This window comes from Aspergillus karnatakaensis (genome assembly GCF_047715665.1).
Source record: "Aspergillus karnatakaensis strain CBS 102800 unplaced genomic scaffold BJY04scaffold_44, whole genome shotgun sequence".
Lineage (NCBI taxonomy): Eukaryota > Fungi > Ascomycota > Eurotiomycetes > Eurotiales > Aspergillaceae > Aspergillus > Aspergillus karnatakaensis.
The window spans coordinates 58506-84725 of record NW_027395756.1 but is presented as its reverse complement, the minus strand read 5'-3'; the positions used below and the strand labels follow the sequence as shown (position 1 = coordinate 84725).

The 26220-nt window shown below is 50.0% G+C and overlaps 4 protein-coding genes across 4 annotated transcripts; 3 read left to right on the top strand and 1 right to left on the bottom strand.

Annotated features, from left to right (window-relative positions):
* The first annotated feature begins 11217 nt into the window (after positions 1-11217).
* nsdD (GATA-type sexual development transcription factor NsdD) lies at positions 11218-13464 on the top strand. Its single transcript, XM_073708082.1, has 4 exons — positions 11218-11742; positions 11839-12682; positions 12738-13064; positions 13122-13464. The coding sequence occupies exons 1-4, from the start codon at positions 11711-11713 to the stop codon at positions 13332-13334; spliced, it is 1416 nt and encodes a 471-aa protein (XP_073568434.1). The 5' UTR covers positions 11218-11710; the 3' UTR covers positions 13335-13464.
* Positions 13465-20028: 6564 nt separating this feature from the next.
* BJY04DRAFT_195175 (macro domain-containing protein) lies at positions 20029-21537 on the top strand. Its single transcript, XM_073712177.1, has 2 exons — positions 20029-20791; positions 20839-21537. Exons 1-2 carry the CDS (start codon positions 20157-20159, stop codon positions 21254-21256), a joined length of 1053 nt encoding a protein of 350 aa, XP_073568433.1. The 5' UTR covers positions 20029-20156; the 3' UTR covers positions 21257-21537.
* A 24-nt stretch (positions 21538-21561) lies between these two features.
* On the top strand, positions 21562-22856 carry BJY04DRAFT_108137 (putative mitochondrial inner membrane protease subunit Imp2). The gene is made up of 2 exons (XM_073708081.1): positions 21562-22194; positions 22276-22856. Exons 1-2 carry the CDS (start codon positions 21728-21730, stop codon positions 22646-22648), a joined length of 840 nt encoding a protein of 279 aa, XP_073568432.1. The 5' UTR covers positions 21562-21727; the 3' UTR covers positions 22649-22856.
* BJY04DRAFT_195171 (sporulation-specific 71 family protein) lies at positions 22753-26212 on the bottom strand. The gene is made up of 3 exons (XM_073712176.1): positions 25945-26212; positions 23403-25892; positions 22753-23353 (listed from the first exon to the last, which is right to left on the bottom strand). Exons 1-3 carry the CDS (start codon positions 26056-26058, stop codon positions 22799-22801), a joined length of 3159 nt encoding a protein of 1052 aa, XP_073568431.1. The 5' UTR covers positions 26059-26212; the 3' UTR covers positions 22753-22798.
* Between the last annotated feature and the right edge of the window lie 8 nt (positions 26213-26220).

The window sequence follows — 26220 nt, the reverse complement described above, 5'->3', positions numbered from 1 at the left end:
GGGGTTTGACATATGAGAGGTAGGTCCACTCTTTGTATCTCCATGTTGAAGCGGAAATACTGACTGATACTCTCTTCATATACCCTTCCCAGGTTCACGGGAAAGTACGTACGTCAGGCGCAGGCCATCCTTTCCTCGTGCCAGTACACCCGTAACTGCTGCAGACTTCCGTTGACACGCGGGAAAGCACGTACTACCTTGGAACATCCCCACCTTGAGCTTTCATTCTCTTTAGCTGGAAAGTTTACGCCATGTTTACAAGTATACAATGGTTCCCCCAAGGTCTTTTTTGCATCGTCTCCCTTGGCTCAGGCAATTGGTACGGTCGAGGGCAGCCGTAGGTAAGTTTACTGAATAGCGTGCTACCGTTGCAGTGCCAAGTCGGTACTTCTCATAAGGTATCACAGAGAGCTCAAGATTGAAGAGAGTTCATATGAGAACCGACGCGAGTCATTCCTTCGCTCTGGTTTGAACGAGCTTGTGCAACCCAACCAAAGCACGGAAAGCTACAGGATTCCCCTCCGATTGACGGCCGTGGATGCTGTGCGATGCCGCTCTATGAACGTTGCTTGTGTTGACAAACTCTATCAACCCCCCCTTCTTCCTACTTCTCGACGAGTGCGACCGACCCGGATAATAAGTTGGGATATGACAAATCCTGGAACACGCTCAACAGGACAACTCAGTCTTCTAAGGTTAGCTGAGCATATTCGGGTGCCGGTGGTTCTTGCCACTACTCGCGTTATCGCCTTATTTCCAGTGCTCGCTGAGTTCGTGGAACTTGAAATCCCAAGGAAAAACCCGTATGGTTACTCCTACGCTTGAAAGCTGCACAAGGTTGGCATTGGTCTGCCTCAGGATGACTTCACAGCTCAACCAAGCATGTTTGACTTCCTTTCCGCTGCTATTGGTGCACTCCCTGTGGTATCTTCTCATGACGTGTGGGCACAAGGACTCTTATGCGCCCCGGACCCATGTTGAGCCCGGTCTATCCCATTAGCAACTGAGCTCGGTATGTCTACTACGCCGCACGAGTTGAGACAGTGGAATTAACTAATGATCGAGGGTCCAGAGCCTTTGAGCTGACTTGAGAAGCTCAGCCCAGGATGTATCGCTTCCAGTAGGTGTGTCAGATACATAGACATAAAGGTCGGCGTACTTTGAGTTGAACATGTTTCACCTTGGTTCTTCGAAAAGCTCACTAGAAATACTATATGGAGGCCACCGAAACACTGTATGGTCGTTTTGTTGGGAAGTGAAGAGTTTGAATTCCAGACCAACCTGATCAGTTCATTGACAATAATCATTCCATGAATACAATGAACAACACAAAAAAGTCACGAGCGAGCCGACGGGCTGCCATTTCGCTCGATTTAAATGTGGACGATAACTAACGAGGCTTAAATTCACCAAGTTCGAGTGCTGAGTACCTCCGCTTGACATGAGGCCGGAAAAATGGTTGACAGGTACACAATTCAATCATCAAGATTTAGGGCTAAGCCGACGACAGCTCACGTCAAGAAGCTCATTTGACTACCTTCGACTGCAGAAACCAACGTACAGTAGGGAAGATTTCGAGTGACGAGGGTAATCCAGTCCTACCCCGGGGACATTATGCCATCTGATACTCATTACTCGGCCCCTGCTGAGAATTGACGGTGAAACAAAAAGTCAAAGACCAAAAACAGGGCCTGCCTGGTTGCCTGTGCGCGACAAGCCCCCAAAGATTCCGTAACAGCCATCGGAAACTTGTCATAAAAAAAGCCAACAGGATAAGATGGTCCGTTATAGCTGAGTCTACAAGACTGAGTCAAGAGAACCGAAGACCAGACAGAAGAAGAAGGGCGGCCGGGATCTGATCACCCAGATTAATTAAAAGAGCTGAAAAGTGAAGCAAATGCCGAACCCCATACATGCCACTCCGTGCATGGGCCATCCAGCGATTGCCTTTCGACCACGCATTTCCAATTTTTGGCAACCACCCAGAGACCGAGACTGGAAACGGCAGGAGTCTGTAAAGACGAAAGAGAGTGAGTCGATGACTTGATGGTGTCCTCCCTCCTGAAGAGGATCCTAGTCTCCGTTCACTGGGGGGCTACTCTAGTCAGGAGTATAGCCTCTACCGCTCTGTACCGTCTCCACAGAGTCCACACGGGAAAATTCCACGGACCCGGATAGAGATTGAGATTGAGATTGAGATTGGCTGTCAACCCTGTCGTGTGGTGTTAATTTAACATCCTTCTTCTTCTTCTTCCACCGTAAACTCCGAGCATCCGGCGCTGACACCGAAGATCGAAATTATCGTGCGATCGAGATTGTGGACGATTCGATTTGGACCTCCTTCCACCTGCACTAGTGCCATCGTGCCGTTCGTTAATATGTCGCCAATATAATTTAACCTCGGTGTTTCGAAACGCCTTTAGAAAGGAAAGACATGTTGTCTAGAGATGCGAGTCAGCGACGATGCTCCTGGTCTGCCCTCCGTACCTTGCTCGTTGCCTCACTTTCAGGCTGAGCATCGTCGGGCCGAGACGGTGGTTCTGATTTGATTTTCTTTTTTTCTATGCTCTCTCCGCTGCGAATCAAACGGCTTACTTCCCGTTCGAACTCCACGTGTGCTCTCCGCTGAAGATGAAACAGCCAGACACACTTAGGTCTTCGGAGTGTCTTACCTTATCTCTCTCTGCCGTCTTGACTCTCCAGCTGCCTCCTCTCCATCTCTAACCCGGACCGAACGCACTTAAACTGAAACGCTGTGCGATACAGTACTACACAGTACGCACTATGTAGGGGACTTGCTGTTGTCGCTCGTAAACTTGGCCTGTTCCTGAATAGTGGATGAATGATATATAGTGTTGGAGGCTGGTGTCCACTCACTGGTTTGACCTTGGATGGCTGTCGGATGGGGACTGGGTATCACCTGAGTCAAGCCTTGATGGGAGTAAATTAGGTGGACTACTACTACGTAGTTCTCTCGCAAGGCTCGTCTTCCGTTGTTTATGCTCTCGATCCTTCATACGTGCACGGTCATCTTTCTTGTTGGAGACTGTACGCCTCGATTTCATCGAATGATTGAACAAGGGTTCTGTGATAGGCAGTCTCAAGGGGACTGAGACGACATCCTGTAGATAGTGTACAGGAGGCGAATGAACCTCTTGGCATCTTGTATGCACGATCGAACCACTCCAGTCCAAGACGTTATCGTAAGAGTCGAGCGAGGATATACGGTATTTTTCAAACATCCAGGGACAGTGTCCGAGGTATCCCTGGAAGTTCCCCGAATCAAGCCGGACTAGTTCCTGCACTCCATTCTTAGAACCTTGATGGCTTCATGAAGAATTAATCTCCATCGGCAGTATGATGTAGATGGAGTCTCTCCCAATCTCATAATGACGGCAATATAGACCTGACTCCTAGCCACGGGCGATGGAGCTAGTATCTTAATCCTCCGATGAACATGCTCTATCCCTTTTTAGTGACCATCTCCGTGCTGAGGCCTCTTGAGAGAGCGACATTAGTCAGGTTCTGCCTCCAGACCTCTCACTTTTTCATCATCGGATGGGACGGTTTGTCGCCGCTGTGCCCAGAAACTGGGACGATTGACGGTCTATATCTGGTTCTCAGCCTACCACAGAAGCCGCCGTTGCTGATCGAGTAAATAGTACGTATGGCTACCGGACCACTGCGGAGATGCAGCGGGCTGGGCTGATCGCCGACCGTTATGCTCCAGGAGACTGCATCTTCCTTTTGCTCCTTAAGTAGTAGTTGTAAGGACAAGAGGCGCCAGTACCAGATCGGAGCCCATCCGGCGTGGAGCAGGGACTTTTCTTCATTCAGTTCTAAAAAGGTTCAGAGTCCTCAAGTCCACTTGAATTACCCACCCACCCTCATGCCATCCTGGCTCTGAGAGTCGACGCTGGCCAGACTGGACGCCTAGATTTAGGTAGTTCACTAGCTTTGGCGGATGGAACAGGGAAACGGCGCGCTATGATTCCTTTCCAGCCGCACGGGTTGTGCCACAGGTAACGGTGAATGGACCCTCCCAACCCTGGTGATGTACTACTTCGTGAGTCCGTAGGCTTACTGCGTAGTGCGTACGAGTCTTCTTACCCCCATGATCTCACCTTTCGGATCGTCGTGGTGCTATCACATCTCCACCCACCAGTGTACCTTGGAATAGCTATACATCGAGTTGGTAACAGAGAAATATCACAATACCCCGTACATACCTCGTCATCTATTCACGGCTCGTCCGGCAACTGACAACGGAATGAATCCTTCAGAATACTAGCGCTACCCCCTCCTATCTTCTGACCACGCGCAAGTGGATCAGAGCCACCGTCGGGATCGGAGCATGTTAGATATACTCCGGTAGTGAGAAGAACGTTCATCGGCCTGGGACTTAAGAAACTCAAGAAGGAAAAGTAGAATCGGACCATTGGCTGGTTCCATATCGTCGAGGCTCCAAAACACTCTGCTTCTCCCGCTGTTCCTGTAGTCCGAGTGCCAACAACGACGATCCCAAGGATGAAAAAGAGAGAATCAGACACTTGACGTGCTATTGCAGGCGATCTAGAAGGATCTACTTGCCACTGGGATCAGAATCCAACAGTGCATGGGGTTTCTGCTGATTTGTTCCCTTGATTTTGGATGAGATGATGTTTGGTGGAGCGCGCAAGTACCTTCAATCCTGGCCAGTTGGATAACTCGGTTACTCAATTTTTGGGTAGACGGTGCAGCGTGTACGGACATAACACACGCTGAGGAGCGATAAATAGCTCACAAAGTATAATTAAAAGAGTCAGAATCACGTTGGGGATGGTGTCAACCTGGTCGAGGCTATCGTGGGCGATGATTTGTCGATGCGGGCTTGATCGGACCGGGAATTATGCACCTGCACGACGTCAAACTGTCAACCTGTCAACCATGCAGCAGGAACGACTAGCTCAGTCGTAGCTCCACGACGGCGCCCGTTAGCATCGAGCCTGAGTCAGATTCGTCAAATCGGACCATTTTTCTCCGGTCACGTCGAATCTTGGTACACCAAAACACGGGAGAGACCGATAAGAATAGCGCACTTCACGTGGATAGGGGGCCAGACTTGGACTTGGAGCCGTTGAAGGTGGAACTGTGGATTGGGAATAGCTTCAGAGAATAAACGGTATCTGATAGTGGAGATTTGGTCGTAGCTGCTCTTTCCAAGTAAGGCGATGCTGGGCCTTGGTTTCCCTACACAAAACCCACTATTCCTCAGTTCGTTAAAGAAGGAAAGAACCTCAGGCGGAGAAAAGCGCGGCTCAGACGCTCTGCTGTTGAGGGGTGAGGGGAAATGTGATTCATAGTCAATGGGATGCATGATAGCTCTGTGAGACGTGTACTGAACCCCCAGACGCTGGGGAAAGCACACTGTTCAAGGAAAGGGGTGATTGCATGTGATAGTTAGCTTTTCTTGCTTCGTTGCTTGGTAGGGGTTAGGACCAGTCCCAAGTCCTGTACAGACTCAAAGGGTCGACGCAGAGTACATCGTAGCGCCGTTCGATCCTCAATCTGTCCAGCTGCAGGAGGATCCCCTAAGTTCCACTGGTGGCTTGCAGCCGTTACCATTTCTTCGTGTCCCAGTTTCTTGTTTCGAGACGTCGCAGCTGTCAATTTTCCCTTTGAGGAAAAGGCGCCGGCGACTTTGCCGGGGCAGGATCCACTCTCAACGTTGATTGACCTGATCCGTCTGGCAATCACATCCTCCAGACTAACACGATCCCTCGCCCGCGGCCCTGGCCTGGTCGGTTTGTGATCTTCTCGCGCGATCGTTCTTCGCCACCACCATCAAATCTAGAAGGGAAAAAGAAGTCAAATCACAGCGCACTGGTAATATGCAATGCACTTTATTGTCAGCTTATTGAATTGAGGGCTCTCGGAAACAGGGCCATCTGAAATGGCTCAGCTGCAGGGGTGCATCTGAGATTCGCACAGAACGCTTGTCTGGCGGGAACCGTTGGCGCTTCCTCAATTACCGTTTTTGGTGGGATCTGCAACACAGTCCTTGTAATCGAAACCTCGGAGGCTGGACTCGAAATTTTGAAAGAGCTCTCTGACTCCTGAGGACAGAGAGCTAGATGAGGCTAAGGTGCTCGAGCGTTCAGCTTGGAAAGCGGGAGGTGGATAGACGGCTCCATGCTTGCTTTGAGAGCAAACTCACCAAAGAGCCAGGTTTCGCGATTATTCAACCCCGTTCAAACCCGTTGATCTTCGTTGCAAATTTACCATCGCATTGTAGGCTCTTGCCACATTGGTCAAGGCGCTGCCGCTCTTTTCCCGTTTCGTCAGGTAATTATCTGATCACCGTTGAGAGATCATGAAACCAATCCTCGTCCCACTTCAACATCTCGAGTCTCGACACCGAACCTCAGTTTTTCTTGCGAGCCGATGATGACATTGTTGTATACTATCAGAGGGCACTATGCTTCCTTGGGGCTTGGTGCCCGCGGCAACCCAGGGCCGATAATTCGCGCTAAATCCGTTCTCCTGGAAGCCGTTTGTACTCCGAAATATTATTGAGGATGTTGAGTTATGAACTCTAGTACACTTTGTCGTTGTCCCGTTCAGTTGTAAAACGAATAAGTTGAATGATTGGAGTCCTTTGTTAGCGATCAACCCGCGGTTTGTACGGAGAGCAGCTAAGCAGACTCTGACCTCTCTTCTAGCACGAAGGAGGCTGGCAGTAATTGTAAAGTAAGCGGAAAAGGTTCGCAATCTACGGGGTATGCCCATATCGAGTTCGATCGACAAATCGGGTATGCCCCCAGAGCTACATTATGGGGAAGGTCGTCATATCCGATATCGACTTTAGAAAGACGTGCTCTCAACGTTCGATTCGGGGTCTATCCCGATTTATGCGCCTCAAGCTCAATTGTGTACTGTAAGCCGTACGAAGTGTGCGAACTGAGCGAGTCTCGAGCGAGCTGTGGCCTCGTGGTGAGGGGAGCAATGGCCCATGCTTATCACTTTGGAGCAGTCCCAAGTTTTAGATTCCGTGACCTGGAGCTGTCAGAAATCTTGTCAAATGATCCCTTGGCGTACGACCAGTATTATCAGGGGAGTTGAAGCTTCTTAGGGAGAGTTATCTTCGTGTCAAGAAATAGATCGCTGTGTCCATACTCCGTACTAGAACGTCCCCGTCACCTGCACAGGAGAAGCTGTAGCGGGAAATCCTCGGCCAGTTAAGCACCAAAAGATCGAGTAAGGTGTCTTCTAGAACCACAGATAAAGGCCGGACTGACTGTGCCCATGCTATTCCCCCAGGAAAAATCGAGCCAACGGCAGCATTATCCTCATCAGATGTGATTGAACGGAACCTCTGGCATGCGAAATGAACCTAATCAACATCTGTACAACAGTTTCTCTAGTAAGATCTTGATAGAAATGTTTCTCCCGACTCGTAAACTCTAACTGCCTTAGCAGATCACTCGACTGGCCGTTGAATCGGGACTCCAGGGAGCATAGCACGTGTGACGTAGGTATGTGAGTCTCTGTGCATTTGTTCGTGTCGGAAAGAGCTCAACTGGCGTTATACTCTAGAAGGTTGAGCGCAGCTGGCTCAGCGTTGGTTCCGATAACAGACTATCATCGTCAGGAACGTTCAGACGACCACACGATGATTTAAGAAACGTGAGCATCCGTCTGCGTGTCTTGTAGCGATCCATGGTCCTTTATCAAAGCCGCATGAGCTCCTTATAAGCGTCACGAAATAGAGAACGAATGGGTCGAGGATTCACGGTGCCTAGTCAATTACTTGATATATGTCAGCAGCGCAAGCGCCGTGGTTTATACCGGAGTGTAGGAGTACGTAGCTATCCACGATTCCACGTACGGTTGAGTACGATTCGAAACTTCAAGGTCCCATTCGCAGGGTCATGGCTAGCGCTATTCTGGACTCGGCCGAAGGCGTTGCGGCCAACAGGGGCCATTGACCTAGTGCTCCAGCCTCCTCCTGGTGCCCCAAGCCTCCAACGGGTCGTACGGCTTGCGCCGGTGTCATCGATAGATCTGACAAGCGTGTTACCCTGAGCCGGTGTTGGTCGACCTCCACATGGAATTGGTAGCCAACCGTGGCTAATTCAGATGACAGAGCAAGGAACGATGGTATCTGGTTTGCGGGCGAAACGAAGCCACGGCGAAGTAGGGTCGATTCCCAGAGTACCGCAGATTGAGTTAATCTCCAGTCGTTGTCGACAGAGTGTGTTGACCAGTGCTGGCAGTGGTAGGCTCTGCGAGGAGGGAAAGTGGCGCCGAGCGATAATCCCGCTTGTCAAACTCTGCAGTTCTGCTCATCCGCTGCCCTGCAGACACCACTACCTAATGATTCCGAGGAAATACGTCAAGCTGTGCAAAACTCTATCTAGGTATCTTCTTCTCCCGAGCCTGTCTTTCTTAACAGGGTCACATTGGAATTCCAGTGGCTGGGTGAGTCGCTGCTGCGATCGAGGAGCACGGGCGCATTCTGGAGCAGTACGAGCACCAACTCCCTCGACTCGGTGTCCGTCATGCAAGCCAAAAACCGGTTGAAAAGTGGCCAAGTGATGGGTCATAACTGCCTGTGGGAAGCTAAGAGGCGAAGATAGTGATCAGCCTCAGCTAGCTCGATGAAGCAAAGCTGTGCTGTCAAAATCGGGATTCACATCGAAGCTGAAATTCAATCTCACCTGTTGCTCAGGACATTCTTCCTCTACGATGGGGGTACACGTACTCCTCATACGAGTAGCAGTACGTACGTACCACGTATCTAGTTTGGTGGGGATGCATACCTTCACATATTGGAAATGCGTAGGCAGCCCGAAGGGGCAAAGCAGTTGTTGCAAGGCTATTGCTATTCCTATGATAATTTGATAACGATAATAATGCTGGTTGGAACGGGTCTGCCCGATCCATCTAGTAAAGGTGAAGTCTGAAGGCTGGAACAAGAAAGCGGGGTGGTTGACTGCTGACCACCGTTGAAGCTATGAAGACTGAAGGAAACCTTCGTCAAAGTGGAAAACCTTGATGGGATCGGGTTGTGGCTGCAGCTCTCCTGTGCGGTCGGATCTCTCCAGTTGCGATTTCAACGGCCTCGATTAGCGATGACAATCGGTAGCCTGCTGCAGTGCTGCCTCAGCCTGTCTGCATCCTGCACGCTGCACGCTTTGCTGATGCGCGATCTTGCGTCCCCACCATCATCATCCCCAATCCGCTTCAGCTGCGTTTTTAGTCCCTCTGGGGGCCTGAAGAATTCAGCTGCTTATACTACTAGAAGACTTTTTGTTTGATGATGATGATGGAGATGATGACAGGTCTACTCGACTCGACTCTCGAGTAAGAAAGCCTGACTTCTAACAACCTACCTACCTAACCTTTTCCAACTGAATTTTGATATCGTTCCTGTCACAGAAAGAGTCGGTGGAGCCGGGCTACCTAGTAGGCTAGTGAGGGCCCGAGGTTTCCTGCCTTTCTTCGCCTTCCAGACTTCCTCTCATTAATTAAACTCCGTCGGTCTTTCCCCTATTTCGAGTAGCGTGCGATCGATGGATCTAGATAGCCAGAGCAGCTGCCAGCAACCCGCTCACCGTGATGATCACTATTCTTCAATCACCTCCAAATTCCCCAAATCCCAAGGCCCACTTCTCTTCGCTTTCAAGTCATCCCGCTAGGAACTTAGGATGAGACAATCAACAATACAATTCAACATCCAACACTGGTCGTTATTGCAAGTTGTGCAACTTGCCAACCGCCCGAGGTTCTGCCCATCATCTGACTACTCCGGCTTAGATCTGGATCCCATCGGGCGGGATCTGAGATAAAGACGTGCGCGATTAGCGTCCTACAATAGAGTATGTAGTATGGACATACATGCGCTGATTGTTGATTAGAGATCTGAGACATATCTAAGATATAACCAAGGTACAGAGAATATTTCTACCCTGATCAACCATATAGTCTCCGTTCACCTTAGATATGCTTGATCAGGGGCAGTACGTATGATGGGGGGTACTCCGTAGGAGTAGAAGTAGTAAGGTAATGAGTGTAATTTTCCGTATCGGTAATACCTGACAGACCAAATTTTCCGGGCCAGGGACAGAAAGGACAGCCCCCTGGGTAGTCAGCCCCACCACAAGAATTGAAGCCAGAGCTTACTCCACACTTTGTCGACAATCCGCAGTTCGCAGCCTGTAACAATGTAAGTCCGCCGTAATTCCCCGTAACTTAACCTGCCCACACCTGCCAGTATCTTTCTTTTCCATGCTGTATGTTTCTGTTTGCCTCACTTTCTCTTTCTTTGCTCTGAACTCATTCTATCACCTCTTCTTACCGTCAACTCGGCTTTGAAATGATCCCAGATCTCTTGGGCGTGCGCGAGTGTATTACTGTGCGGGCCTTGCTGTGGCGGTTTTGGAAGGAATCGCCAAGTCGCCTGGGGGGCTCTAGTACTAAGTTGGACTATTGGGTCGAGTATTTATTCTATTTTATTTTATTTTCTTTTTCTTTTTTTGACATTTGGGTAATTATTTTTTCGAGTAATAATGTTTTTGAGCATAAATTAAATATAATACCACACTGTAGGGACGAGCTGTTGGCGCTTCTTCTTTCTGATCATCGCCGCCATCTCGGCTTCTTCTCTCCCACTCTAGAGACATCAACTTCTCCTTCTCTTCTCCTTCTTTTCTTCCCTCCCTATTTCAAAATAAATACTTGAAAGCAAGATATAGAGAGATAGGAGGAATACCTACGTCCTCTCCTCACCTACTCTCTTTTCCACGTCCTCGGCATTGTCTCCTGTACTCGTTCCTCTCCCGCCCCTCCCTCGCTTTGTCGCCGCTATATACAGTCCGTTTACATCATATCCTCCACATCTCAGAACAAATCAAGAGGTCTGGAGTCTCGACATATTTGTCACCCGACGCATTCTTAATCTCGCCTGCCACTCGCAGACAGCTTAGCTTCCAAGTTTGACAAGGAACGCCGCCCTTTCCACGCGACGCATTCACCACTATCCCTTGCGCCTTCGCCGTCCTCCCTCCCGCCCGCAAAAGTCAACATTGTCAAATCAACCGTCGCTTGAAGTGAGGTGGAAATCTGATTGTTGATATTTCTATTACGGCTTGGACAGATGGTTGTTCAAATCACAGACAACGCCGTCCCCATCTGATCTGTTCGCTGCACGCTGCGGGAGCTTTCCGTACTTTTTTCGACCTTGCCTACCAAGGACCCAGTTCGACAATCTTACGGTTCATATAACGTCGCCTACGGGTTGCCTGGTTTCTGGACGCCACTTTTCTCGCATTGTTTCTCCAATCACTGGGCTGATTTGTTGCTGCCTCGGCCGATCCATAAATCGCAGAAGACTCAAATCGCTTGGGGGTTTTGCATTTCGTCTGTTATCTTGCTCCCTGAGCAGGCGCCACCACCCCCAGACAAGTCTGGTCGCAAGCCAGTGGCACGGATAACTCTCTTTTCTAACTTTCAAGGACTATATTTATCTAGCTGTTTTCCGTATCCGTCGAAAGTGATTGACCGATTCGCTCACATTGAGTTCTCCCGGTCTACGTCTTCGCAAGAACGCCAACTCCCTAAAACCTTCGCGTGTACTGAAGGTTTGATAATCGACGGTCATCAGCGAACTTCTTGTCTATCGAGTCTATTTGCCGCTTCCGAAGGGACTTTGGGGTCCTTAAGCTTCACCATGGGGTCACTAGATGCTGGGCACAGGCACAGGTATGTCGAAACTTTCTGCGTCAAATTTCAAGCCTTACATGGTGGTGGAAAATCATAAACCTTGTGGAAGTGCTAACATTATATTGTTCCGTCTAGGGACCATCTCCCAGCTATTGGTATTCTAGGGTCTAGAGGCCCTGTCACCTCTCCTGCTCCCCTCCTTAGCCCGACAACAATGTACCCGAATCAACATCCTCCATTCTCATATTCAACAACACCCACGAATGCGGCCCCCGGTTATATTTCGCCGCCAGAGTCGCGACGCGCCGATGATGAGAAGGAGAAACAAGCACCACGACAATCACTCCCATCCATCCATGAAGCGTTAGGGAATGATAACCCTCTCCCATATCCCCCGACATCAGCACCTCCTCAACAACCTCATAGTGCACCCCCACCCCATCATCTTTCAAACAACCTCGTTGCCCGTTCTGGTGGAGAAGGGCCATCAGGGCCGCCTAACCCGTTTTCGAATGGAGGGCCTTTTCTCCATGAGTCCTCACTCAATCATCAGCCACAATTACAAGCCGAAGTCTCACGATCAAGTCTAGCCTCTTTGAACACACAGGATTCGAGAAACGCATCTTTACACTCACTAAGCTCAGGTAAATCGCCCACTCAGAGCACTAGCACTGGCATTACTTCCATCGCCGGCTCGCAGAATGGGCCAGGATACGAGTACAATGGTCCTACCTCAGCGGGTAGCGTTGCCTCGCCGACCGGGTATCTTGGCTATTCGCAACCTTTCTCATTTCAATCACAACCCCCACCCGGGGCCCCAGTGTATCCAGGCACATCTTACGATTCCCGCACTTACGGTGGCACACGCATGGATGAAATGAAGGGCGGAATATCGGGCCACCAATATCCTGGGCCTTTGCCAAATGACTCAGCAAAGCGCCATCTTGATGTTTATGATTTTGAGTCTTCGCTTAATGAGGTATGCTCAATCAATAATCAATCAGCAGTAGATGTTCGATTGCTAATTCTATTAGATGGTTGATTTGACCTCCAGAACCATGGATTTTTCACGGCACTACGCAAACAAGGCGCAGCAGTCTCGTTCTGGACCTGTGCCGGGATCTCTACCTTCACTGCAAGAAATCGAAGATATGCTCAACATTCAACGACGGAACCACGATGTCCTGATGCGTATACGAACCGCAGTCTTCAACCAAGAAAATGCGATGGCCGAGCAGTTGGCGCAGAGAAAAGTCTTCAGGCCTAGCGGACCTCATGACGACGACCGGATGGCAATGTACCATGAAGAATTGAAAGGCAGCGGTGGATTTGCGGGGCCCGATTCCAAGAAACGGCGCGGTGTATGTTTGTGCCTTTGACTCGAGTTCGTGACCTCATTCACTAATCCTTTGCTGTAGAAAGCTGCTCCCCCCGGCCGCTGCCATAGCTGCAACCGTGCAGAAACGCCAGAATGGCGTCGCGGACCAGATGGCGCCCGTACGCTGTGTAATGCTTGCGGCTTACACTACGCAAAGTTAACGCGCAAAATGGGCGCCAAACAGGCCGCTGTCTTAGGTTCCAATCTCAAACCTAAGACCGCACTAGACTCCGTTTCACCAAGGAGTCATTGACACACTCAAGTGATACATAATTATGAGGCGTTGAAAAGGAACTCGGGGATTTCCATTAGAAGAGTCAGGCGTTCTGCGAGCATATTGTTATACTGCTGGGTGTTATCGTGCATACATGTGGGGCCTCCATTTATGTCTTTTTTTATACGGTTGTATCGCTGCGTAATACCCCTGGATGTTGCGGGAAAAGGCACTCTGAATAGACTTTCCTTTTGGTTACCGGCGATTGCCGCCTTTGCATCTGTTTCGAATCTACCTACTACCTACCTACTGACCCATTGAATATTTCCATGATTGTCATCATTGCTCGGCAAATGAAGCGGGGAGAAAGAGCCGACAAGGAAAGAGCAATGTCGTATGTTTTATGTAACGTGGACGACCTCAGGTTCCAAGTTGCCGAATATTGACTCAAACCAGAATAGCGCAAGATCGCCATGGATTAGGATATGATCACCGGTATCAAAACTCTGAGGTCGAAATATTAATTATTGATCGTGTGGAGCCGATCGTCTTAACGCTGGGCCATGGATGACTGTCAATAATGCCAATGGACTGAAACAGGTCGACTGGCGATGAAGGGCCAGTGCTTGTCATCAACCATCATCATCCAGATTGAACAAAAAGATAAGGTTCAGTAAGCGCGCGTCGTGGATGGTGTTGATTGGAGTGGAAGCCAGCACCGAGAGGGTCTTTTCGGCGGGGTGGTCCGAGGTTCTCTCTCTTAGCGCCGACAGCTATTGATTTTCCTCTCGACTTGTCATGAGTTGACTTTGATCTCATCTCATCTCTCGCATCTCGCATCTCGCATCTTGCGTCAAGAGGAGGCTATACTGGGTAAGGCAACCAGCCACCGCTTAGACGTCAGCGCTAATGGATCTTGGTCCGTGAACACAGAGCTAAGAGATTCCGGCGTCTTGGTTCCCCTTGGATGCAAGGCCAAGCCTCTTTGCTTTGAACAAAAGGTCACATGCTATCGACTTGCATAAATCTGCCACACCCATCAATGCATAATTATTTGAAATTCCACCCCTCTCCGCGGATCACGTCGGCTGCCCTTGCTGTATAGCGGACCAGAATGACACACCCGGTCTTCCTTTGGGGCCTGAACTTTGGAGACCGCTAGTGCTATCTGCATGCTTGGGCTCCAGCCGCCTCCAGCCTCCAGAATTGACGAGCTGGTAATGGTATGCTGAATGCTGATGCAGCCTGCGGCCCTGCTGGCTGACACGAACCTGGATCGCGATCAACAAGAATGGATCGCGATCGATTTAAGCCCCACCTCCCGCAGACCTTCGGCCGGAGTGCATTCCATCTGATGTCCGGTCTTTGGCCGGTGACATGAGTCTAGTTGTCTCTATGGCTACCGGATAACATATCCCCTTGCAATCACACCCTCGGAACAATGCGTTCCATGTGTGGTGTATCTGGAAGACGATGACACGATGGACGATATACGGGAGCCCCACAAGATCGCCAGAGCCAGCCTGCCGGGCTCGGCAGCGGTGAAGAGTCCTGAAGATTCGAATAGTCGTCGAAACTCGGATGCTTTCTGCAACTTCCAAGGTTCCTTGAGAGCTGCTTGAACCACAGGTATATTGTTCTTTCTAACGGCCAGGCGATCATGGTTCCTTCCCGTGGTTAACCTTTCAACTGCTCACCTCGCTACGTCAACTTGACCCATATCCTTGGTTGTCAACCCGTATGGCTTCTGGCCCTCCTTATCTTTTTTAAGGTTCAAACTTTGCGCTATCAAAAGGAAGAACTCGAAATTTGGCTTGGCCCTTGTGATTCACTGCGACCGTCGTACAAGATGATGACCGGCAGATTCGAAGCTACGGGTCACGGAGACTTATATTTTATAACCCCTTATTTTGATTTCTGGTCAGCCGAGTTGTATCTTGTTATTTCCACAGACGGGAGTTGGCCTTGGGCCAGGTATACAAAATAATACCGCATTCCCATTTGGTCACATCATCCGGAAGTGAGATCCGGGGATTGGTTAGATCATGTTCGCGCCAAGATTGGCTCCAGATCTCGATCGGATCTTAAGCGTCCATTCAAGACTTGTCGCCATTGGATCTGCTCTCACGACTCAGAGTCATGTTTTGCCAAAAACCACATTCCGTATCATACGGAATATTAGGTACACCGCTATGTTTCTTGTAATTGGTCTGGTGTACCGTTGAACGATGACTCTACAGGGATGACCCTTGTTGAGTGCTGCCGCTTATGTACTCCTGGCGGAGCCCACGTCTTGGAGACTGGAGTTGAATCAAGGAAGGTCGAGAGTAGACAGGTGGAAGAAGGAGGGGTGGAGATTCTGGAGCAGACCGAGGCTTCTGTACATGTTCTATGCTAACCAGAATCCTTTCTGTAAGTTTGACTCCTTTACTAACGCCCAGTGATCAGAACAGCATGGCGATGCAGTGCAGTTAGTCCGTACAGTACTATCTTATGTACTGCCCGTCTAACAGATGTACCTACTTTGACCACCTCTAAAACATGATGCAACGACGACTAATCTTACTTTTCATTGAGGCGGTCTTTGACGGCCACCCCCGCCATGAAACTCCAGATCGAGTTGTACGCGCAACGTTGGATCATTATGCTGTTACACGGCAGCGATAGCTGCTTGTGGCGCACCATGCCAGTAAGGAGGCAACTGAGCGATACTCAAAAAGCGCTCAGTCTGAGGATAAGGATAATGTTTCCGGCTCTGAATGGGGGAAAGCCCTTCATGATTCATCTCAGGGAGAGGAGCCAGCCATATGCTGTAAAACACCAGAAATAATACAGCGTGACATACACCTGTATCGTCTCGAAAACAGTACAGTGGGCACTGCTGATCCACACTCCCCTAACCATATCTTACTTAGTTAGCTAGTCCCCTCCTAGCCGCAGGGCCACAGGCTACCAGCGAAGACTGTCTGAATCAAAATACTAATGCAGACAAGGATCAAGGATCAAGGATCGAGATTGATCTTCCTCATCATCGCATCAGAATTTAGCCTGCTGCAGCCTGCATCAGCTGCGTCGGGGTCCAGTTTACTCTTCAGGTTTGGCCATTCGCCATGGAATCCGTTCATTCCACCAACGTGCATAGTATGCCATAAGTGCATTTGCATCTTCTCCTGATACGGAATGGTCTCAGCCCCAACCTCGCTTGGGCCCCTGAGAGAAAGCCACGAACACGAGGGGTGGGTTCATTGTTATCCTGACTTCTGAGACTAGCGATGCGAGATCTGGGCCGGATGAGATCGGACTCGTCCGATCTCGATCAGGGTGCTATTCGGGGCTGCCCAGGTCCATGTCAAGTTCAACGTACTATCTGTACTGATACCCTATTCTCGCCATCTTCATTCATCTCCAGCAAAGAAAGGTGCATATGCAGATGCGGTGAGCCCCAGATCTGAGTTTTCACTTTGATGCTCCCGGGACCCGAGCGGAGACAAGGAGTAGATAGTCGGTGGAGACTATTTCAAATCCCGATTTCCGATCTTCCTTTAGTCTGTCGTTCGCACTCAGTGTGGGCACTGGGCATTGGGCAGTGGGCAGTGGGCACGGCCGTCGTCGTCCGTCCTCCATCTTCTGTCTGGACTCTGGAGACAAGTGTGAATAATAATGAAGATGGAGAAAAAGGAGCATCTTCATCTCGAGGGGGTTTGACGAATAATTGCAAGCATATGGAGAACTACGGCGTAGTACGGACCTGTAGCCTCGCAAGATCTGGGCCTGGAACTCTGATTTCGTCCAGATGACAGTTTTGGATTTCTCATCTGATTGGGGTCGGTTTGAGTCCTTTGTTGTTGCGGTCTCATCACAGTTTGCACAACTCTATCTCAGTTCACAATCTCTTATAGTCGCAGATTAGGGCTTGATTCTCTGCTCTGATGGTAGAAAATGACCAAGCAAAACTTTATTTCGCTCAAGATCATGTAACAAGTAACAACCCTCCAGAATAGAAAAGTACAATTCCCGAGTTGCCTGGCGTCCTTGACACTATTCCAGATTGTCATCAGCTGAGGGACCCGTCACTATCAGCAACAAACTAAAAAGACCCCCGAGTTCAAGAAAAACAAAACAAAACAAAACAAAACAAAGCTAGCCTAGCTAGCTTCAGCCTTTCAGGCCCAGCTCCCAGGATCCGGTCCCTTCTAGCTCAGAGTGGAACCACGAGGCAGTCTTCACGGGCGAAGGATGCGCAGATCGATTGCGATTTCTCCCGCGTCGGACAATTCGCGAATCCAGATCCCTGATCACTGATCCCGTCTCTTTGTTGATCTGATCTTCCCCTGGATCCTGGATCCAAATCCTTTGCTTTGACGACCATCCCATATCGTTGAAACTTGAATCTCATCCGATCTGCACATCTACTCCGTAGTCTCATTCCTCCGGGAACTAGAACCAATTCATCCGAGGGGACGAGGATCGAACAAGGTATAGGAACGAATACCAGGGCAACGGTCAGAATGTGCCACACCCTGCCAAATGATGTGCACAGTGTCACCCTCCTCCGCACATGGGAATCGGATACCACCCATCGCATCACAGGCGCACCAACCCGTATCATCCAGAGGCGAGATCTGAATCCTGAATGACACACGACGGCAGGCTGGTTTTGAATCTGCCTGGTTTGCGGCCCGCGGGCCATGATCCTTTGAGATACGCTGTGTAGCAGCGTAGCTGTAGCTTACTAGCTGGTTGTAGCCGGAGTTGGATCCGGATCTGCTTGTCTTACTCTGGCACTGCCACGGATACATCTCGCAGACAAACTGTCTCAGAGTCAGAAGCAGACTCAGCCTGGAATTGAACCTGTGACTGAGAATAACCTGCAGATCAACACCCTGACAGGCTGACAGGACCATTATCACAGAATGGAGTCCACTCGGCAAATCGATAATTCCCTGGACAGGTGTGGACTCCAGGAATCTTCCGCCGACAAGACCCATAAGCTCGGTCTTTCGAAGGGCTGATTCAAGATTTGGAATCATGATCTGGCATGATCCATGCGGGCGTGCATTGTTTTAGCGTTGATCCACTGTAGTGGAACATCGGGGTCGGTTGTGGATGGTTGGGGTTGGAGACGGAGTCTTATTTTTTGCGTTTTTTTATTTTTCTAGCTTCGTGTCGAAGTTTGAACAATCAAGAGGGCTAAGGATATAGTAATGGGGTCATTCAAGACTGGGTACGACTTCAGAATCAGTCTCTTTGCCATTTGGTGTTATGTCCCAACCTCCCTCGAGACAACTCACACTGATACTGACACTGACAGCTGTCATCTACAATCAATGGTCTGTACGGGATATCTCCTCGTTTATTTCTTTTTCGAAGCAAGGCAGCCAAAGCGATTGTAACAATAATCTGGTAATACCAGAATTCTCCGAATACCATACGCCGGCGAAACTGAAGTCTGTGGCGATCATTCCATCGCTCAACCAGGAACCTAGGACCGGAACTTTCTCCGTTCATAACGATCGGAGACGGAGTCCTCGCACCATTCTACTTACGAGAGATTGAGCGCATCTATAGACTCCACGCTTCAAGATCCATCTCGGACGCAATGACTTCGCAAGCTTCCAAAGAAGACCCAAGCCCCAAGCCAAAGCGGTAAAGAATCGTTTCGAGGTCCCAGATGGCACTATTGCTCATCGTGCATGAACCTCCTCTGCTCTGCACTGCAGCCTGCAGTCTGCAGTTGCGCTCTGCTGGGCCCTGACGCTAGTCTGCTTCAGCAATGGACTTGTCCTCAGTGAATCTGATCTATCGACCGATGACGTTGCGGCTCTTGCACACCGTGCTTCGCCGACAAGCGACAAGCGAATCTCGGAAGCAAAGCTTGACGTGGGATTGAGGCTGAGCAAGCGAGTGATATATTGCATGCATATGAGCTATTGGGTACTGACGATCGGTGCATCGGTCGCAGGGATCTTGCATCGGATGTCTTTGCCGCTGGATAGGTCAATCTTGAATATAGGTCTGTAGGCTAGAATGGCCTTTGTAGGATATGCTCCTTGCCTTCCTAGTGGTTGATTTTTCTCGGATCGGACACTCTCAGTACTGTTGGATGAGGCATCGTGAGACGAGATGGTAGCAGTCCGAGTTGTCCCTCTTACCTGACAGGAAAGATGTTATTGAACAAATATATATCGGTACCACAAGTATGCATATTGTAAATTTAGGATGAGTGCTCATCGCGCATGGAGAAGCAGCAACAAGAAACCTTATATGAAACAAACCGTGAGTTAGTGGCTCAAGTACGGCCTAATCAAGAACTGTACAAGATTACAGACTTTCAGTGATGGGTAGCGACACTGAGAGGTCCATCCGCGCCTGCCTTTTCTAATTATAGAAAAAGAATACCTACTGGAAGAAGGCATGATGCAGTGAGCCAACTCAATCAGAAACGTTTATATTGAGCGTCAGTACTTGCCACATTGACCTCAGAGATATCGTTAATCACGAGGGTAGTGGGGGTCCGTCGCTGCAACTGTTAGCAGCCAACTGTGGACGACCAGAGGAATTTTTTTGAGATTTCCTCGAGTCTCGACAGTGTTGTGAGAGCGTGTTTGGTTCAGCCCTGCGTAAATAGACGAAGCTTATCTCTTATCTTTCATGCAATCACGTGTCATAGAGCTCCCCACTTCTCCGGACTCCAATGACGGAGAACAATTGAAGGCTGGAGCTTCTCTTGGATGACATCTACTTCACTTCTGATGAAAGCCTTTTGTCCAAGGTAACTAGTACTATTATCCGACTAGCTTCTCTCTAAGCCACCTTTTACCAGTCTTATTATCGACTCTGAACCACTCAATCAGCAACACCATGGCATCCCCGTACATCCCGCTCGCGGAGATACCAACCGTATCATTATTGTACAAACTCAAACGCCTGATCCCCCATTCTCAGCCCCTAAACTCGCCCTCGAAATCCCTCAACAATATTATCTCGCTTATTCGCAATGATATAACCAAACTTGAAGGCGTCGACTGCATTGTCAACGCAGCCAACGAACGCCTTCTTGGAGGCAGCGGTGTTGACGGCGCTATTCACCGTGCCGCTGGCCCTGAGCTACTTGAAGAGTGCCGCTCACTTAATGGCTGCGATACTGGCGATGCCAAGATAACTTCCGCCTACGATCTTCCATCCAAACGAGTAATTCATACCGTCGGACCGATATATTATTACGAGAGACGCATGAGTAAGGACGGTCCAGAGAAACTACTTCGAAGCTGCTATCGTCGCAGCCTTGAGTTGGCGATTGAAAACGGTATGAAGAGTATTGCTTTCGCGGCGATAAGCACTGGCGTTTACGGGTACCCGCCTAGGGATGCTGCTGGGACTGCTCTGGATGAGACACGGAAATTCTTGGAGAAGGATAGCAATGTCGGACGGCTGGAACGTGTGATTTTCTGCAACTTTGAGTTGAAGGATGAGAGAGCTTATGAAGAGCTGATTCCGTGAGCCATTATCTCCATGAGTTTCTTACCAACTACTAACTGTTTAGGTTCTATTTTCCTCCCGAAGAGCAGCCCCAAACAACAGAAAATGACGACGCGCGCAAAGAACCCTCAACATCGGCATCGCCCACGATTCTTGCAGCCTCGCTTCCTGATCCGCCGACAGCGGAGCCTAAATTGGAAGGTCAGCCAGAAAGCAAGAAACAGAAGATAAGTGATTCCGAACTCGGTCGCGACGCCGGTACACAGACCGTACATGCCTCTGCGCTCTCCGAAGACAAAAGTGAAGATGACTGGGAAGAGGTCAACAATTCGGAGGCTGGACGTGCGGAGACACTTGAAGATGACCCAGTCGAAATTGATCGACCTTCTTCCGCGACCGATGTGCAAAGCGTTCAGTCGAGCGGCATTATCGATGACATGGTTCACTCTCAGTCGACGGATGAATTCTTACCAAAGCAATGATGGTCAGCATATACTCGGCTTGGATTTGAGTTTCGCGTGAACCGTCGCTTATGATACTGGCGTTCAATTCTCTGAGTTGGGCTTGCGAAGCGCTAACAGGGTTACTACACAATGGCTCTCATTCATGAAGGCGTGATCTTTTTGTTCTTACCTCAATAACCTACTCATGAAATAACTTTCAGAGTCTGCTTGCGTATAGATTGGCAGATGGTCGAGGCATTTGCCCTGATAAGCATGACCAAGTGCAAACAGAGCAAACAAGCTATAACAGCTCATTTCGGCATCCCATCTCCGACTTGATCAGACCAGCTCCGACCCGAAGTATCCAGATTCCAGACTCTACCAGAGCAACTTGTCAGCCACTACGTACTGTCATTTACCTCGCACGCTATTAGACAGCGTCTACAACTCGATACAACTTGCCCACCGCATCTCCTACAGAACAAACGAGACGAAAAAACATACCTCACCATGCCGAAACCTGTACGAAAACCGCGCATCCTTACCCCCGAAGCAGCTAAAGATCGTGCCTACAAACCATCACAATTCCCCTCCGAACCGATACAATCCCCACCCTCACAACCGCAACCACCAACGTCCTCCAATACTGCACCTCGAAATCCCCGATTCTCCCCTCTCTCCTTCCTCCGCACACGCTATGCCTCCCTTCCGCAACCCGCGCGCCGAACCCTCCGCACCCTCAAAATCCTCGCTCCCATTCTCCCCATCGGCCTCTTCATCCGCGAACATGTCCTACAAGCCGTCTACGTGAACGGACCTTCAATGACGCCTTACCTAAACGAAGAATACGAGACGACGCACACTCAGAAAGATTGGCTGCTCGTTAGCATGTGGCCATTTGGCGGGGCCGGATGGGGGTTACCGTGGGGTAAGGAGCGGGGGAGAAGGTTAGAGAGGGGAATGATTGTGATGTTTCGGTGAGTTCTGCTCGCTCTCCTTCCCTGGTTGATTTCTTGTAAAGGTGTTGTTTCATTCTCACACCTTGGATTCCTGTTTAGATCACCCGCCGACTCATCTCACCTCGCTATAAAACGCATAATTGGCCTGCCCGGCGACCGCATCACGACACGCGAACCCTGCGCGAAGGAGTCTCAGATCGTTCCCTTTAACCACGTGTGGGTGGAGGGTGATGCGCAGGATCCTAAGAAGTCACTCGATAGTAATACGTATGGGCCGGTGAGTATTTCGCTTATTGCGGGGCGGGCGATTGCAGTTGTGAGTCCGAAGCTTCGGTGGTTGGATTGGACGGCTTGGGAGAAGGGCGTTGTGGAAGGAGACACGGAGGGGCGGTTTGGGGAGGAGTATAGAAAGGAGGTGAGGGAGAGAGTCATTAAGGAAGCGGTTAAGTTGGAGAGGCCGTTTTTAACATAGGGGCTTTGGACTCTATCCTTTATATATATAGGAAATTTGTACGATAATTGGTCGTGCTGTACATATACAAGTATTTATGGTCTATCGTGTGCTGACAACGGTTACTGACACATCATTCATGAGTTATGTTTGGAAACATAGAGGCAGCGCTTATGATTCAATCAGCCGAACATCCTCGCCTTTTCCTTCTTGCAGTCTATCAATCTCCGAGGCAATTGCCAGTACCCACTGATCCTTCTCCACGCGACTCCGTGCCTTAAAGACAATTGTTCGCCCATGCACGCCCAACTTTGAAACCTGCTTCAATGTTTGTCTCGTCCCTCCGCCTTCTCCCATTTCTCTCGCCCGGAAGAGCCCTTTCCTCAACGGTTGCCAGATCACGAATGTGATGGCCGTATCTTCGTCGCTACTCGTATATGTATCTGCAGATAGGTAGACCCGGGGTAAAGCGCCGTGGCCGGGGTGGTTACTGTCGAAGGTTTGGTTTGAATAGAGGAGGTCGTTCTCGGTCAACAGACCAGAGTAGATGTAGCAGTTTGAGAGATCGATTGAGGACTCGAGGGTCGATTGGATATGGGGTCTTTCGGTGCCATTCCGCTTGCGGGCAGAGGTGTTGTAAACCAGAAGATTTCCGGAAGTGAGGACGACGTAGAAGCGCTTGAAGGTTGCGTGGCGGCGTGGTTTCTTGTAGAGCTGGCCGGATATCTGTTTATTTAGCATTGCGCATGAGCATATAGTGCTGAAAAGGGCGTACCTTGATCGGCCGACAGCCTAGTAGTGAGCACATGTTGTGAAGTAGCGATGATGCTTCGGCTTTCTTGACCTCCCACTTTTTGGCGTACTGTCCGATCACGGACTCTAGTTCCTCGTCGATGCCGAGAATGTCTAGATTTCGTTGGCGGGTTTCTTTGAGTTCGGCTGCGTCGGCGGCGGTTCTTGCTTTCCAGTATTTCACTAGAGCATTAAGCCTGTTCATCCATTCGTCTCTAGTTGTGGTGTTGTATGCTTGGAAGCGGACGACAAGGCCATTGTCGAGGAGCATTTCAAATCCAGCGTTTTCCTCTGGCTGTGCTTCAGTATCTTGTGTGCTTTCTGGCTCCGTAGCGCCGGTATTCCAATCTCGCTGAGTGCTTGGCGCAGACTCCTCAGGGATTAGTCGAACTTCCTGCACAAGGCATAGATTAATGAATCCTTCAGCATTGCTGAGATTGTGAATGTTCCTCTGCGACTGCGCATAGGCGTCATCATCTTGCCGTTTCTGGTTTTCAGCATTCCCATGAGACAACCATGAGATCTGTCCGTCCTGCACCGGAAATGGGTCAATCTCGAATGAAAGTGGCGTCACGTCTAGTATCTGCTGGGTACTAGGAACATCTGACTCTTCGGCACATAACCGCGGAGGTGCAGGAGGCAGGGCCTGTCCCGGCTTGCATGAAAATAGATATTGGTCTTGAGTGAAAAAGTAGAGCCGTTTAGAGAACATCCTGTTCATCCGTTGGTGTTTTCCTTTCTGCGACGTGAGCCGTATCAGAAATCCCTCAACTGGCGCAGGCTCTTCTTCTTTCCTCGCTCCATATCCAACACAGGTGTCGTAGTGCTGCTTCGGCCGCAATTCAAGCTCGTGTGTACCCTGCATTGCGAGCGAGCCGTACATCTCTTCCTCGTTTGAACCATATACCCACTCTAAACGGTCATACCGCTTCCAAGCGAGTCCCATATTCTCCGCATCCGCCCACTCTTTTATTACTGCAGACCATTCAGGGCGCCTCCCGAGCATTTGCATGCATCCTCCAATAATTGTCAGGTAGGCAGAGTCGTCCATCGCAGACTTGGAGGTGGAATCTCGCCCTCCTTGTCCGTGATTGTTGGCGGCTTCTAACTGTGAAAAGGGATTTCTGTATGTGAGGGATACGGCAAGATCTGGAACGTTTATCCCAAGGGAAGAAGTCCGGCGTCTTCCCAGTGTGTATGCGATGAATGTATACCATTCGACCGCGCGGGTCGTCGATTTAGGCCGTAGGATGTAAATGTTTGTTCCGCGTTTTGAGTGATTCCAGACTGCGATCGTCTTATCCAAAGACGAGTAAAGATTCATCCTGGCGGACTTGCGGCCAAGGGCTATCTCGTGGTAAGGAGAAGCCTTTCGATCTTGTTCCTGCACTTTCGGAATGACGCGCGTTTTGTACATCTGCAAAGTAAATGGAGCTTCCTTGTCTGAGGTTGCCCGGCAGACCACCAGAAATTCCCTCCAGTTATCCTGTACTCGCGTTTCCATCCTCAGGCTGTCGAATTCGCTGTAGTCGTTAGGTAGCTCCTTCTGTACCGTCTCCTCAACGCGAACCAGCATCCTTTCAGCCTTGATGACCTCGCCTGTTTCAACCCTGCGTCGAGAAAGCCATTCCGGGACCATACTCTGCGTCTTTGAAATTTTAGACGCAATTCGCTGTTGTTTGTTGTGCAGATTGTCGTTGAGGGTAAAACGAGTGGCAATCCTTGAAAAGGTGTCCTGTCGCCTATGTCCCGATTTATCTTCCCCTTCTCTAGAAATGGCACGTTCAGGTTCTTGTTGCTGTAGAGCGGTCGACGTTCCGTTGCGCTGTTTAGCTTTGCCCTCGTTTTGCGAGTCACCCAACAATGGCACCGTGGACCCGGATTCGCTTGGGGGACCTGACGGCATCTGTCGGTTAACAGCAAGGTGACCAGAAATACTCCGGCTTCGCTCATCCTGGACCGCGCCCGGCGCAGTCGATCCTGGCTGCGCTTTGAAGGATGGTCCCTGACCTGTACCAGAATCACTTGGTGTCGACTCTCTCGCCGTATAGTATGCTGATTTTGTGTCCCGCTTTGTCTTGGTCGATTTGCCTTCGCGATCCTCGCTGTTCGAGGTTGCTTCGGCACCTTCGAGTAGAGGAGACGGGGGTTCCTCGTTCTCTTCAATCGGACGAGTCAAAGTCCTGAGGTCTTGTGCTGGCTGCACCGGCTCTTGACCACTGGAGTCCTGTTCTTGCTCCGTATCCCGCTCATCCTCCTCTGGCGCAATCGGTAGATCAGCGACGCGCGACGGATCAATGTCTCTGGCGTAATCCGATTCCGCAGAAAACGTAATCGCTCTCGATCGATAGTTCCGGAGGTTCAAACGGGATCTATACCAGGATTTGCGATGACTCTGTAGCCAGTTTTTGGGGATCGGTCCGATGAAGAATCGTTTGCTCGTCATGTGAACATGGTTCGCGGAGGCATGACGCTGAGTATGTTAGCCAAACACAAATGGTGGGACAGATTGATAGGGGAAATACCAGCCTCTCAAGAGTGTAGGAGCCTGGCTCCAGTCCAGGGAGGCCTTCTTGAGGGGTCTGCGAGTCAACGTCCATTCTCGCGCTGCCAGCATTCTGGGTGTTTGGACCAGACATTCAAAGGCCGGGTATGCGACGTCTAACTAAGAAAATATGCCGCTTAAGAGTAAGGTAATAAGACAGGGCAGGTAAGGACAAAGAATCAGAATACTGGAGCCATGGCCGATCAACGTACCCACCCCCTTGCGCTGCAGATTGGGAGGAGTTCCTAGTATTTTG

Coding starts and splice junctions, on each gene's coding strand:
- BJY04DRAFT_195175 (XM_073712177.1), top strand. CDS start 20,157: ATGGCATCCCCGTACATCCCGCTCGCGGAGATACCAACCGTATCATTA. Junction 20,792..20,838: donor GCTTATGAAGAGCTGATTCC/GTGAGCCATTAT, acceptor CTAACTGTTTAG/GTTCTATTTTCCTCCCGAAG.
- BJY04DRAFT_195171 (XM_073712176.1), bottom strand. CDS start 26,058: ATGTCTGGTCCAAACACCCAGAATGCTGGCAGCGCGAGAATGGACGTT. Junction 25,893..25,944: donor CCTACACTCTTGAGAGGCTG/GTATTTCCCCTA, acceptor TAACATACTCAG/CGTCATGCCTCCGCGAACCA. Junction 23,354..23,402: donor TAGGCTGTCGGCCGATCAAG/GTACGCCCTTTT, acceptor CTAAATAAACAG/ATATCCGGCCAGCTCTACAA.
- BJY04DRAFT_108137 (XM_073708081.1), top strand. CDS start 21,728: ATGCCGAAACCTGTACGAAAACCGCGCATCCTTACCCCCGAAGCAGCT. Junction 22,195..22,275: donor GGAATGATTGTGATGTTTCG/GTGAGTTCTGCT, acceptor ATTCCTGTTTAG/ATCACCCGCCGACTCATCTC.
- nsdD (XM_073708082.1), top strand. CDS start 11,711: ATGGGGTCACTAGATGCTGGGCACAGGCACAG. Junction 11,743..11,838: donor GATGCTGGGCACAGGCACAG/GTATGTCGAAAC, acceptor TGTTCCGTCTAG/GGACCATCTCCCAGCTATTG. Junction 12,683..12,737: donor TTGAGTCTTCGCTTAATGAG/GTATGCTCAATC, acceptor TAATTCTATTAG/ATGGTTGATTTGACCTCCAG.